General features: G+C 43.0%; 1 protein-coding gene across 1 annotated transcript; it reads left to right on the top strand.

Annotated features, from left to right (window-relative positions):
- Positions 1–294: 294 nt before the first annotated feature.
- STRA8 (stimulated by retinoic acid 8) lies at positions 295–14578 on the top strand. The gene is made up of 6 exons (XM_054278745.1): positions 295–342; positions 4048–4200; positions 7045–7327; positions 8587–8663; positions 10322–10433; positions 13955–14578. Exons 2-6 carry the CDS (start codon positions 4070–4072, stop codon positions 14027–14029), a joined length of 678 nt encoding a protein of 225 aa, XP_054134720.1. The 5' UTR covers positions 295–342; positions 4048–4069; the 3' UTR covers positions 14030–14578.
- The last annotated feature ends 902 nt before the right edge of the window (positions 14579–15480 follow it).

The raw sequence follows: 15480 nt of genomic DNA, 5'->3' as shown, positions 1-15480 counted from the left end.
CAAACTCCATTATATTCTACAGAAAGATAAGCCTTTGTCAGTCAGCCAGATTTTTTTTCTTTTTGTCTATCCACTGTGCAGGCTGTAAGATTTCTTTCCCTTCACTTAGATATTTATTCAGTATAAATAAATGTTGCATTGCAGCTTTCAACAGGCACAGCTGGAGACTGTAGGAAGACACATGCCAAAGCGAGTCTCAATCCCCTGAGACGCCTGCAAGAGGCAGAACACTGCATGGCAAAGCAGCACTTGCCACAGGCACACCACTGGGTTCCTCTGGCAAGACTCTTCAGCAGCTTGCGGGGAAGAGTTTTATCCCAGTCAGACAGCTGTGCCTCGAAGGTGCGAACAGTGACTCTTTCTCTCTGCATCATTGTCGTACATGAGCATGTTCACACTGAGCCAGGCTTAGCCTCAGTCCATGAGGATGATCACTGTGTCGTTATGGGTGCCAATGTGTGTGTAATTTCACTGTGTGCACCTTTCCTGGATCTCTTTATTTAAAGCTGCCAACTCAGCCTAAGCGAGTTGTCCAGTTTGTAGTGCTGGGTCATGAGTTTATCATGTGCCTTATCTTTTCTTACAGGCTTTTTTGCAGCATTTTTATGGCTTTGCATTTTCTTTTATAGTATTTTGAGAACAAACCAAGGGATCCCATGATGAAGCTGATGTCACAGCATTTTGTTCTGAAATCAGAGCAGTGAGTTTAGGGACAGAAGGAATTAGGGGAAAAGGAATAATTCATTCAGCTTTATGAGGTGCACTCTGTCTTCATGACAGTGGAAAAATAAGTTCAGGAATAAAAACAAGCACCAGTACTGTTTCTTGGTCTCAACTAAAGGAAGAAACTATTTAAGCAAAATTATTTATAAAGATGAAATTTACTTGAAACACTACTGAAAAGACTAAAATTACCATGCTCAGGCAGAGGAGCAAACCTCAGGAGTATCAACCCAACTCTGCAACTGATTCATTTAGTTCCATTGGTTGCCTTCAGTTTTCCAGTTTGTAAAGTAGAGAGAGTAATGATTGTTTAGGACAGGAATTGTCCCCTGAATATGCTAAATCCCACTATTTGTGGCTTGTGCCTGCTAAGTCCTTAGCCCTCATGTAGATTGAGGTAAGAGTTCAGTTTGCCATGTTTGAGCAAGATACAAGCTAACCTGAAGTCAGCAGGATCCCCAAAGCCAAGACTATACAACGACTTCCTTTGCCTGGTCTAAGGGGGCTGTGTTCACATGCCAGTCCTTGAAATTGCTTTTTCACAGTGTCTCGTGCCCCTTTGTGACTCTTGGGAGCCAAGGAAGTTTAATATCTTTAAAAGTCTCAATACAGAAGGTTGCTTGTAATCCTAGTGCTTGGTGCCTGGCTGAAATACCCGGCATGAAAGCACTGCAAGGTAGATATGGATGGTCTCACCATGCTCAAAAATCCTGAAATATTTTGGAGTTGTGTGTGTTTAAATGCACTGGCCATATGGTTTCAGTTGTATTTGGTATGGATGATGGAGGAATGATGTGCAGCACTGAAGTTAATCCTGTTAAGCCAGACTTTTGCTAGGAGAAGCCTTTGCCATGTTCTATGCTGCTGTAATCGGGTTACAGCAATGTAGAACATGGCAAAGACCTCTCCTAGCAAAAGTCTCATGGGAAATCATCAGTAAAATCTTATGCCTTAAGTTGGTAGGCATCCAACAAGACTTCACAGCATGGTATTTCTGGACATGCTCCAAGAAGAGAACGATCCAAACAAGACCATTTGCTGATGAAAAAGATCTGAGTTAAGTAGCAAATGTCTGTGTGATGGGGTGTTATGTGTATGTGTTGCATAATAGATACCCAAATATTTATATTCCCTATTGAAGTTTACTCTTTTATTAATTCTTTCCCCTTTTCATATGGATAAGGGTAGCTAGTGAAACAACACTGTTTACACAATATATTTTCACAGAGACATGGAAATTAATGAAGGTAAACATGAAGGAGAAGCAAAGCAACAAGGGCATGTTAAAACATGAATGTAGTTAGAGCAGAGAACAATCAGTTCTGTTTTCTTCTTATGTTTAGTATCAGGTTTTGCGTAAGGCTAAGACATCTATCCAGAAGCTGGAGCAAACCTTGTGTTCTTTGCTGAAGATGAAAGGTAACTGTATGCAAGTTTTGCTTGGACAAAGAGCCTGGACTTGGTTTTTATGTATTTGTTAAATAGAGACAGAAGTACACAGGAATTGTGCATTTAACCACAGCCAGCTTTGGGTTTAGTTGTAGCAATAAGTAAGGGACAGTGAGAGGTCTGTCAATGCACTGAGCACTGTATCTGTCTCAGAAATCCCCCCTGACTCAGCCTTTCCCAGCCTTCCCAGGTGAAGAGAGGAAACAATTCCTGCAATCCCCTGGCAGCAGGCCATCCAGCCTGAGTACCCTTGGCAGCTTCAGCCCAGCAGGTGTGGGGCTGGCATGGGTGCCCAGGCTGGATCCTTAGGCTCCACCCAGAGCCTGCTGCAGGAGCTGTGTGCTCCTCCTGGCCACAGCAGTGTGGCACAGTGCCAGTCACAGCTGTCACCAGCACCCAGCCCTGCCAGAGCTCAGACTGCACAACAGCACGCTGTGGTGTGGGGTAAAAGGATTTCCTAGGGTAGGAAATGGGAGCCTCTGAGTGTACTCTGATATAAATGGTTGAGAGAGATGCTACATTTTTTTTCTTTGAGCGTGGCAGGCCATCCCCATGCCCTGCTCTCCCACAGCCTGTGACACCTCGGTGACACTGGCCAGCAGGTACTGTCTGCACTTGTGGCAGCTCCTGCTGGGGGCCTCACACCCCCAAGAATGTGCCTTCTGTTTAGTGCTGTGGCCACTGCCTCTGCTAGCAGCAAGCAGGACCAGGGGCTCATAGCACAGAGGTTTTGGACAGGTTTTTTTGTCCCTTCAAGTGTCCAAATTCCTGTCAGCTAGAAAAAAGCCTGCTATTCACATGACTTGCACCTTCAGTAATTTGAATCCATTAGAAATCTCAGTGCTTAAAATGAACAACCTCATCTGAACCCACATCCTTGGATAACCCATAAAAGTGAGTCACAGGTAGAAAGAATAATTTGACAGAGCAAAATTGAAAGGATAACAAGCAGGGAGCTGGTTGAGGGGAGTTTGAGGCAAGCTTCCCCTTGTATGTACTCACATATATGTAAAATCCATACTGCTTGTGAATCACAGGCTGGATGTCAGGGTTTTTCACATGCAATTTGTTCATTATAAGGTAACCAAATTGTATATTGACTAATGTGTGCCCAGAGTTTGATTTGCAGGTTGTTTTCACCACCAGTTCTGTAAAATCAATGTTAGGAAGAAGGCATTGATTCTAAGTTCCTCAGTGTTCATAAACTCCCAGTAGTGCTAGTTATGTTCTAGGAGAGACAGATGCTTCTTCTTTCACATCATTTTTGCCTAATGAAAAGCTCTGGCTTGTGAAGAACCAGTTGTTGACAGTGTTCTGCTGGGTTGGGGCTGAGGGTGAGAGAGAAGCCAAAAGTGCCATTGATGTGACAGTGACCTTTCTGCTGACAACAGCCAGCTGCAGTCTGGAGGATGGGAGCCCATCCAGCTTGGAGGAAGTCAGGGAGGAATATGTCAGGAGGCAATTCGGCAGTCAGAGGTAAGGGCTTGTACCAGCCAAGAAAAGATGATAATATTTTGCACTTGCTTCCATCCCAGCATCTCTGAAACTCCTTGTCATTGCTACTGTATTTCCAAGCAGAGGTTTTTCCTCATGACGAAAGGACAAGGAGGTTTCCCCTGGACTGCTGTAATCCCATGGAGTGCACACACATTCTAAGCATGTTGTTGTTCTCATTGCCAGTCAGTGCTTGTATTTTTTCCCCTCCTATGTAGCTGATCTCTGGCAAGGATGTCTCATTGCCTTACAAGCAAAAGGAGGAGGAAAAGGCTGGCTTGGTAGGAAGGCCCCTAGGCACTGGAGTCACCATGATGAGGGCATTATTAATCCAGTTGAGAAGTTATTAATGTCGTTTTTTCCCCCTTGTGTTCTTTCCAGCACTACATCAGCCTCAGAAGATATGAGTGAAAGTGACTCTGCCATCTGGTATTTGCTTCAAGAATGTGAAAAACAAACACTGGAAGAATATGAGAAGCCAGAATTGATCCAGTTTTCAGACACTTTATCTCCAGATCTAGTGGAATTTGAACGGTAGGTGCACCCCACATTGCCTTCAAGTTTTTCATTTGTTTGCAATTATCACTGTGCATCCAGGCACTGCCTTTCATGCAGCCCTGCTGGAGCCTGTGTCTGCCTCACAGAAGCCTTGTGCCAGCAACTGTGGCCCTGCTGGTGATGAAGCTGAGCACTTCCTAAGTCCCTGCAGCTTGCCCATGGATGGACTCAGAGCTGTAGCAGCTGCCAGCTTTTCAGGCCTTGGTAAATCCCTGAGGATTTTTCACCCTGTAAGAAAAAGAAGAAAATTTCTTTCAAGTGTGTCAGTCTCTGTGTTGCCACACTTCACCACTGTATCCCTGCCATGGGGCTAGATTTAGGAGGGTAAGAATTGCTGCACCAGATGAATTTGCCAAGAGTCTAGCCTGTATGTTTTCTAGGGAGGTGCAGGAACCAGCGGTAAGCACATTCTTTTCCTCACAGGGATGCTCATCCTTCCTCTAATGGCATTGTTAGGAGGAGCTTGAACACTGTTGCCCCTTCCAGAGGCAGACCCTTAGCTCCTGGAAGCTTGGAGTCCTTTTCTAGTGGGATCAGAGTAGGGTAAAGCTGGATTCAACCAAGTAAGATCTTACAGTCCTCAGCCTCTGGGCTGCAGAATAAGGGTTGTCTGGAAGATGCCAGAATGCATTCTGCAACAATGCAAAATTGTCTGCAACACTGGGGAAGGAGGGGAACCTAAACACTCGTGTGCTACACTTAGAGCTAGTGGATGTGAGTCTGTAAACCTTTTAAGCTCCTAAGTTCTCATGTCAGTTGTCCATGTATTTATTTTGGAAGTCATAATGGTAAAATTACTGTTTTTTTCCAAAGTTAGTGATGTCTTAAAACTGAGTATTGTACTCCATGTTCTTCCCTTTCCTGTCAGACAACATTTAGAGGTTTTATCCTGCATTTCCAGCAGGATAAATGATTATTTGATTGCCATGATATGAGAAATAGATGCATGTGCAATCTATCCTATACCATCAAGCAGTGAATTTCACCCTAACCATTCCACAGCTAACAGCATGCAGTGCAGGAGAATCCAGAGCTGCAGCTGGCATCTCTTCCATGGCATCACCACCACAACCAAAAACTTCTGCAGTTCCTTCTCTTTTGCTTTGAACTGCTGTGTATTTCTAAAAATCCCTCTGATCACCGGGTTTTTCCTCAAAAGGAGACTGCAGCTGGACCAGCAGATGGCACCAGCTTCCTGCTCCTTCTCTCCTTTTGCTCCTGTTAGAATTGGAGGTGGCTGTAGTTAAAGTATCGTTTAGAAGACCTTGAAAGGTGCTGAATCAAGATTTTCAGGATTAGAAAAATCTGCTTCATCAAAGACTGCAGGACAGAGCCACTGACACCTGCCTTTCATGTTCTTTACTCACCCGGTAGACCAGGGCCTGTACTGTGTAGACTCTGGCACTTATCCTGTAGTCCTAGGGCAGGTTGCATTTGGTTTGTTGCTAATTCTTGTCAAAAAATGACTTTTATAACAGGCATAGAACGACAAGGACTCTTCAGCAAAGAAAGCAATAGCCTTTTGGTGACCATTTAATCAGATTATTTGGGAAGCATCAGAAATGCTTTGAGCTTTGGCTGACTTTTTTTTTTCCCACGTTCAGCAGCAGGAGATACCCTGGTAGGACTTCACAATACTCTGTCCAGTGCAAAATGTGGTTGGCTCCTTCCAGCTGGGAAGGAAATAGCTGACTCATGCTTCAAGCTTAATTTCTTTAGCAGAGCATTCTAATGGTGGTTCATGTTCTTCTGCTTGAGAAATTCCAGGTCCTTTGTTTGGAGCTGGACATCCAGAAACCTTAGTGAGTGCAATACTTAACATGAGAGCACTTATTCCCCTTCCAGTATTTTGTCTCCAGCAGTGGTGGAAAATACTCCAGAGTGTGGAAACTTGGGTTTAAACAGGTTTATGTTTACCTACAAAATTATATTTTCAATATTGGTTTGCTGGAACAAATATTTACAAATAAAAAAGAATTATTTCTTTTGAGTTACTTTCTCATACAATACAGTTTAGTTAATCAGGAAATGTGCTCATGTGGGACATCTTCCAAGGAATCATTTTGAGCCCAAACATAGTGCAAATGACTGCTGTTTGTTTATCTGCTCTTGGTTTATACTCCTTTGATCTTTTTATTTTTGTCTGAGACTCTCTAAGCATTTAATTAATGTAAAATAACCTTCAGTGCTGCTTTCTGAAGTAGACATTATTATCCTGTGCCACACAGTGCTAACAGAAGAAGCAGGCTTGTTCTGAGATTTAGTCACTGGGTTGAAATTATCACCCCTGTGTTCCACCACCAGTTTCACTACAGACAGCATAGAAGTCAGTGTTAGATGTTAAATGGAGGAAATGGAGCTCCCATGGATAAGTCAGAGCATCCAGACCTGGGGCAGTGTCTGTCTGTCTGTATGTACAGTACCTAATGGATCAGGATACAACCTCAGCCAGGGCTTTAAAGTGCAGTGCAATGCCAGTAAATGCATAAAAAGTCACTTGCAGTGCAAAAGGTTCAAAGGATACAAAGGCAAGTAAGTGAAAATGTATTAAATTCCAGAATGAGGTTTGCCTGTACAACCTGCAGTGCCTGGAGCTTCTGTTGTGAGGCAATCCTGCTGAGGCTGAAGCTGGAGCCTGCTTTTTGCAGGTGAAACTGTCAGTGTTGGGCAGCGTTCAGTAATTGTGTGAAGTCTGGGAGGCAGAGTCAGTGAAGTAGTTATGGATCACAGCTACTCCCTGGTGTCCTGCTGATTTTCAGTAGATGGCTGCCTTATAGCCTGCTCTTAAGAGATGCTCCCTTTCCTTTCCTTTCCTTCCAGATACCTGTATTTTTATAAGCACACAGTGGACCTGCTGGTAGAGCATGGAATTGTTTGCACCGGAGAGGTGCCTCTTCCTGAGGTCTCCACAGCTATTTCCCATCTCTGGCAAGAGCTTTCTGAAGAGAGCAGGGACAGCATCTTGCAGTACTGTAGCCAGAGAGATTTCCTCATGGATCCCAAGGCTGCTTGCCCAGAGCCTGCTTGCACTGAAGGTAGTGTGAGGGACAGCGGAGGTAACAGTGAGGAAGCCAGTGGTTCCTCAGTCTCCACACCAGAGGAAGTAAGTGCTCAGCAACATTCATAGTCTGCCTCTGAAACTCCAAGCTTTCAGATGCTGATTGACTCTGCAGCTTTTAGTTGCAAGCATACAGTAATTGTAACTACATTTTCTCAAGATCATTGAATGCGTACATGGAGACAATAAGCAGTCTTTGAGTAAATGTCTGCACCAGATTTTCTCTTGGTGAGATACCTAGTGAGCTACAGAAGGGCAGTGGTAGTAATCCTGCTAGTCTCCACTGACTTGTGGAGTTTCTGTGCTAAGTAACAGTTCAGTTTGCCCTACCTTGGTCCAGGGACAGGGAGCAAGAACAAGAGCTACACAGTTACTGTGCTCTGCACACTCTCCAAAGAGCACAGATGATCTAAATCCAGAAGGGATACCTAGTTTGCCAAAGCCTCCTGTATTTTGGGTTGGGTGGGATTTTTTCATCAAAGCACTTGGTAGCAAAGAGAAAGTATTTTTAGACCAGTGCCAGTGGTACAGGGCCAATGACTGCCTGTACCATGCACCTCTGCAGAGCCAAGAAGTCAGTGACTGAGTAGACCAGAGCATTTATTAATAAGAGACTGAGTAAATAACAGCCAGTTCTATCAATGGTTCCTGGAGCAGTGATTGCTGGAGTAAGTAGCTGCTCAAAGAGGTATGTGTAATTTCATTAGCTGGAAGGAAGGGACAGATGTTTAGCATGTAAGTAAATGGCATTGGAATGTTCTTTTTGAGTCACAGGACACAACTGATATTGCTCATTGCCTCAGGAAATGTCATGGAATGTTCCCTGTATGGGATTTCTGGCACAGAGAGTGTGTGAGCTGCATTATGGCAGAGTGAACTAATGACTTTAGTGGTCTGGCATAAGGAGCATCCAAACTCCTTTGTCTGACTGGAGTCAGTTTTGGAGAGACTGAGATCTCCAGCCATAAGCAGCAGTCCACAGTTGAGTCTCTAAGGCACTGATACAATTCATGGTTTTCACTGATTTTTTTTTTTTGGAGATGTAATGTGAAGTCTAATTCCTAGAGGTTGAAGCACAGGCTTAAGGGAGTGGACTGACCTTGTGCTCCTAGCCATGAAATACAGTTATTCCACATTATTCCTGCCTCCACAAAATCTCTTGGTTTACTCTAGCTGTAACCATACCTGTTAAATGTAAAGAAAGAATATCATGCTTTTAAAGATTTCATTATTAAAAATTATGCCCTAGGTAAACCTTTTTAGGTGGCTGGATATGCTGACATCTGAAGTAATTTCTCTGCTAGGTGATGTTTGAAGATGCATTTGATGTTGCTGCTGGTTTCCTTGACAGAAGCAAGGCTCAGGGATTGTCCAGCCAGAGGTAAATTACAAACACCCCTTTTGGCAGACACAATACATTCATAGCCCACTGTCAGCAGTCCATGGCAAGTGCTCTGTGGAGTAGGACAACAGCTTTTTTAATAAATGGTCAGAATAGCAGCCTCCAGCAGCTGTGCTCACAATAATACTTCCTTCTAAGGGGAAAAAGTGAAACAACTAATGGTCATTTACAGCAGAATCGGTAACAATCACTTACTGAGAGCCCCATCACTTCAGGATAACTGGGGTCCTTCTGATTTTCCTTGCCACTCTGCACAGCTCTCTGTCTTTTCAGTTTACAATACTTGTAATGTTTTCTTTTTCTCTCTCACTTACCAGGCCTGTGAGGACCAAGAGGCATTCCCTAATAAATCAGTTAATCATAAGCCATACTCTCATTTAATGAAACAAAAATGATAATTTTTCAACATTTTCTCCCTTCTCTTACCCTAATTCAGTCACATGGAGGTGATAAGGTTAAAGTGTGGTTGACCAGAACAGTAACACCAAAGAAACACAGAACCTTTTAAATAATAACATCTCCTTCCTCTTCAGTTCAGATGAGTGACCTAGAAGAGAACATGTCAGATACAAAGCTGGCACTGCCTTTGATTTTTCCCAGTAGACCAAAGAAAGAAAAGCATTGTTTTCCTCAAGAGGAAAATCACATGATGATTCATCTTTTATGTATTCTTGCTACTTAGTCTTTTTTAAGATTGTTTCTCTTTGCAAATAATGTTTTTAATCTGTGGGGGTTTAATCCCATTTTCTACTTATTTTTCAACATTTAGAGTGATATTAAATGTGAATCTCTTCCTTTCACCACCATTCCAGATTGCACTTCCAGAAGGGAATAAATTAAAATAAGGTTGTTTTGGCTGATTATCAAAATATACTTGAAGGGATAAAAAACCTTAATAAATATTTATTTATTAAATAACATTTATTAGGTCACAATTTCCATTTGCTTTTAAAATAAGATTAAGTATTCCTTAATACTGCAAAGTATTGCTATAATCTTTTAAATCTGTTTTAGGTCCCAAATCAGTTTGGTTTTTCAATAGTCAACATTTGTTTTCTCTTTCTTGCCTGTTGTTCTGCACCTTGTAATTCTGGACAGAGCTGTGATGGCAGAACTTTGTAAAATCCCAGGAAGAATACAGAGGTGAGGTCTAGAATGAAAAGCTTAGCTTTGTGCCACAGTTACCTGAGAACACACCTGCCAGTTATAGCTAACATGTCATTTCATCATCACACCTTATTGCATTCACTCAAAAACTTTACAGAAGTCAGAGCTGTTCCTCTGAACAACCCTACCAAATACACTCCCAAATAACCATTGTTGCTGGCTGTTTTACATGGATATTTGCTTTTGCCCAAAACAGTGTTACCATGCTGTAATGTGTCAGCAGATCTCCTTCTTGTGACACCCATTTCTTGTATTTCTGTTCTCTGTTCTTACATATCTGCCTTGCACTGGGCAAACACTATCTCATCAATGCATCCATCACAACTCCTCCCTGTCTTGCTATTGTCTTTAATATCAGAACCATCTTGAAAACAGTTTGAATTTTTTTTTATTTATAAGTAAAAGATGGAGGAGAGAAAGTAAGGATAACAGAACAGAAAATTAAATACAGTATCCAATTCCATTTTCAGTTCAGCATTTGCAAGCTGCACTTCTGAAAATCCAGAGGATCACCAGAGACTCTATGTGCAGGTCACTGACTTCCTAAAACACCTCTTCTTCACTAATACACAGTTTTGCCAGGTAAGCCTTGCCAAAGGATTCCTTCCAGAAGGAGCAGTGAATTTCAGAGCAATGTATTTCAGGAGCTATGTCAGAAAGGAATTTTTGTATTCAGTGTTTCTGGTCATATTGTCCAGAATGATTCCAAAAAGAACTTGGGGTTCACCATTTTAGATGTGTCATTCCAAAAGGCCAGTAGGATTGCCTTTGTAAGAGGTTAAGTGTGAGTGAGCACTGCTTTGAATATTATTCAAAATGGCAAATGACATGAGGAATTGTAAATTATTATTATTATTATTATTGTTTGCATGAAAGTTCCTTGTGAAAAGCTTGAGTGATCTCCTCTGAGCAGGCAAAGCTCACTTTCCAGCTCTCCAGCAACCCCCAGCTGCTTCATTCTGAGCTCAGTAGAGCCACCTCCTGCTTGTCTGGGAGCCAGGCTCCCTGCCCTGAGCCCTCCACTGGCAGGCCCTAGAAGCAGGATATTCGTGTTCATGAAAGAGCTGATGAAAAGCTCCCGAGATTCCCCTTAACTTCAGCCTACTGTTGCAGGTTTGCTGAGCCAGAAGTCTTTGTGTTTGCATTGTTCTTCCTCCCCTTCTTGTCTCCCTGCCATGGAGGTGGCTCAGAGCTTGCACTTGGGTAAAGAACTGAAAGGGCAGAGCTTGTTCTGGTTCAGAGTCAGTGGTAGCTCCACAGCAGCCATTGGTTTGTTGGTTTCTATTGCCCAGTTCCCACCTGGTCTTTGGTACCTGAACAGATGCTCCTTTGAAGGAAAATAGAAGGTTTGTGATGAGGGGTAGTTGAGACAGAAAACAAAGCAGCAACTGATGTTGCACCACTGTCTGAACCTGTCACAGAGAGACTGCTGTGTGCCCTTTGGTTCCCCATCCTGGAGAGAGTAGCACTAGAGAAGGTGCAGAGAATGGCAGCAAGCTCAGGAAAAGGCATTGAATACTGTCAAGAGTAGGACTTTTCTACAAAAAAAAAAGACTGAGGGGTACTGCAAGATTATTTTGTTCGTACATGGTGTGGATGCAGTACACAGAATGATTACTCATTGTGTCTAATACTAGAAGAACTAGAAAGCACTAAATAAAATGAACAAACAACATATTAAAACTATTTGCACATACAGATTACCACATTTAGACTCCAGGGTCATCAATCCATGGGCAATTACTAAATCTGAAGGTCCAGGTTCAATACCCAGTGCAGGAGGGCCTCACAGCACAGTTTGCTATAGTGTACAAGTGTTTTATTGTAAAACCAAGCACACTGTGTGCCCAATTCTTGCACTTTTTTCAAAACTTCCCCTGCTGGCTGTTGTCAGAGACCAGACACTGATCTCCACAGCCCTTTGGTCTGTGACTAGCTATGTTCTGTGTAAGAGCAGAGCTCTTCTTGTGTTTAAGTAAATGAATATGAACTCAGCAGGCCTAGAAAAGAAAGAAAAGCTTTAGGCAAGATATGGCATTTTCTGGTTTTAAATTTCTTTTGTGAGTGTCATGCCTGGCATAGTCTCATCTTGTCCTTCTGCTTGGGGCTGCCTGGTTATGTGTGAGCCCCAGTCCATGTCACAGCTCCCAGATGAGGTGGTATGGGAACAGGTAGTGTCTCTTTCAAGGTTTAAAGAGGAAAATTCAAAATAAGACTGGGAGCGATGGGAAGGCAAGCACCAAAAGAGCCCAAAGTACTGGAAATTGGCAGTTGACTGTACTATGTAGATCTAAAAGGAAATAAAAAGCTGCAAAGGGTTCTTTTACACAGGAACTTTTAGTTATCTGTGATAAGACAATAAAAAGGGAATTTGAGCAGAAATCACCCAGATAATATGAAGGTCACAATCGGTTTTGATTAAGAGTGCAGAACAACACATCTAGACAGTGCTGCCAAGAGGCAAAAGAGTAGAAAAAGGAAAATGTGACTGACAAGCTATTTTTTGTTTTGAGAGCAGAAATTCGGATCCATCTCAAAGCAAACAGATTGAGACAGTTATGAAAGTGGTTGCAGAGCAGGGATAGAAGATGTTCCAGCTAGCTTGAAACACACCAACTCAGGCAGCAGCAGAGAGATCAGTATAGGCTACTCACCTTCCCCCAGAAATTGGGCTGCTCAGAGCATCAGAGACTGCTGGACTTGACAGGGAAAGGAACCCGTCCTGCTTCCCTTACCCGACTGAACCTCTGCAGACCATTCCCCTTCCCTGTGCTGGTGCCATGCTAGCACAGGAGTTTGGGCAGTGCTGGCACAAATTATCTCAAGGATAAAGCAGTGTCCCAGTACACTGTGCACACACCTTGTAGGAGATACAGAGGTGGGTAGCAAGTACAGTAAGTACCAAGGTAAGGCATGTGATGGGACCCCACTGAAATACAAAAGGCAGCCCATGGTCTCCTTTCCTTTCACCTGCAGAGCCGATGAGGTGATGGATTTTATTGCTGGTCATTCATGGCACTGCCATGTTCTGTCATTTCTGGTTAACTGTGCAGGTACAAACTGCAGCTCCTGCTGTTGGACTGTGGATGGTCACAGCTACTGAGCACAGCTCCTCCTGAGCCGCTGCCCTGGCTCTCAAGGCTGCCAGGGGCTTGCACCCCACTGGAATAAAAAGCTTCAGAAAGACTCACACAAGAGGAGAGGGGAAATAATTTGGACAAGGAAAGGGAGAACTCTTAAAAGGGCAGGGACCCCAAAATGAGAACAGGAACATGCTTCTACAGTATATGATAGAGAAATATTTCTGAGCATGAGATTAGTTAAGCAATCTTGTAATTTTTCAAGAGCTGTTGTTTTAAGGTCACATCATAAGAGAAGCTTAGCAGCAAAGGCAGTAAAGAGTTAATTTAGACTGAGATCCAAAGGTTTTACCTAAATGAAACACAGTGGGGTTTTTTTTCTAAATAGTACTGAGCACCTTTGTGTCTTCAAAGGCACACTTTCTTTTAAAATTATGGATTTTAGATGAGTCCCTTGACAAGCAAGTGGTATTTTGTGCTTCTTAAGCTATACACTTTCAAACAACACCTATTTTTAAAAGCAGTATTTCACTGAAGAGTCTTGCATCAATGCAGAAGGTGGACTAGATGGACTGCAGGCATGAATACTTTTATCTTCCAGACTTTGATTTCTCAAGAGCCACTTGTTCTCTGTAAACTGGTGAAAGAGAAGACCCTTTCCTTCTGTTGCTAAAAGTGGAGCAAAGCCTGAAGTGGGTAGAAGTTAAGGCCTCAAAGAAGCTGTCATACCTTCAGAGCCTGTTATGTGACAAACTTGCTACCACAGTCAGTAACAGCTGTCTAGATGATGTAAATAGACACAGAGTGGAGCTCAGGGATTTTAGAAAGAAATTGGCAGAAAATTTGAGCCTTTTTTCATCAGGCACCTCAGGAACTCATCAAGTGCTGGTGGCTGATTCAGAGAGGAGGGAGGGCTCATGCTGCATTTTCTGGTACATCAGCTCTTGACCAACTCACTGTAGATTTGAAATTCAATGAACTCCTCTGGTTTTTAATCCTGCTTGACTTTGGGGGGGCTTTCAGGAAGAAGACCTTCACTATGATCATGAGACCGTGATGCTGCGGTGCACGGAGACCTTCGATGATGAAGATTTCTAAGCAGTGTCTCCAGCAATGTTTTGCCAAGCCCTGCCAGGTACACCAGGCATGGGAGGAGCCTCACCTCTCTCAGTGAGCTGCCTCTCTCAGCAGAGTGTGGAGACACTGTGTTGGTTTGTTATCATTGACTTCTCCTTCCCTCATTAGTAATTCTTGATATATCAGTTGAGTAATTTATAATTTTTAAAGGTTTTAAGGGTCTTAGCTATTTATTAATATATGTTTTTACCCATTGCTATTTAATGTTCAGCCTTGCTTCACAAAGAAATGGAGGCATGTACAGTTATGTGACCTTGCCTAGCATAAGGTGTGGGAAGAGCAGCAGGGAGGCCAGATCAGTGGCAGTCTGCACACTCCCACAGGATGCAGGTCTCAAACTGCACCCTGCAAAAGTCACCTCCTGGCAGTAATTATTTTTCTGGTGCAATTTTTCATCTTGGGCTCATAAGGAAAGAGGGATTTCCTCACAGAGAGTGGAATGAGGCTCTTCTGTCTCTTTATGAGGACAGCAGCAGTGAGCACCCACTCCCCAGTCACCCAAAAAAGTGCGGGCACAGTAATACACTTTGGATTATTTACTTTTGTGAAGTGTGTAAAGCTGAGTGATCAGCCCTGTGCTCTTCTTCCACATCTAATTCTTGGATGAGTAGTGCTGCTCAGATAGTGTCTTGGAATTAAAAGGGCTGTGAAATTGAATAAAGTCCTTCACATCTCTGAGTTATCATTAAAGGCTCTCTGCAGACTTGAACAACTGTATTCTGATAGTGGTTATGTTGAGGTCATGCCACCAGCCATCACAAACAGAAAGGATGGAAGTTTTATTTTAAAACCTAAACTAAAGCTGCTGTGCCTAGCTGTGCAACTTCAGCAGCCAACTTTTAGACTGAGTCCAAGAGGCCTGGACTGTGGCCCAGCATTGCCTTGGTGCATAAAAGCATGATACATTCAGGCAAAACCACGGAGCTGAGTACTGAAGTACAAAGGAGGAATAAACACCAGAGTGCTTTCTGTCCCTGCAGTTGAGGGTGTGGTAGCACCTCCAGATGAATGTTTGTCACACTGCTGTGTCTGAAAGTGGGGTTACAGGGGTCCTGTTTGGGTTTAAGGGATCTTCAGAGTTCTCCAGGGTGCAGCCTTGCTGTTCCCTGGCCTTCCCAGTGTGCTTCATTTAGACATGCTGGCATTGCTTTGAGACTAGAAGCATTGTGATGACATTAAGGGGAAGATGAAGAACACATTACTTTGATCCCTTCTCTTGCATGATCACAGTTCACAGGAGTGCAGTGATTCTTTGAATACCTGCAAATGATTCTTTAAATACCACCTGCCACTTGCTCCAGCAACCACCCTGAGAAATACCATTACAATGTACGTGTTATTATTTATTATACTTGCAAAAAACAAGTATTAATCTCAATGAAGGAAACACAAACTTATGCTACAGCAATAAT

This window comes from Melozone crissalis, unplaced genomic scaffold (genome assembly GCF_028551555.1).
Source record: "Melozone crissalis strain CALT ecotype California unplaced genomic scaffold, PUWL_Pcris_2 ptg000004l_1, whole genome shotgun sequence".
Lineage (NCBI taxonomy): Eukaryota > Metazoa > Chordata > Aves > Passeriformes > Passerellidae > Melozone > Melozone crissalis.
Note: the sequence above shows the minus strand (reverse complement) of the source record. Positions and strands in the feature narration are given on the sequence as shown.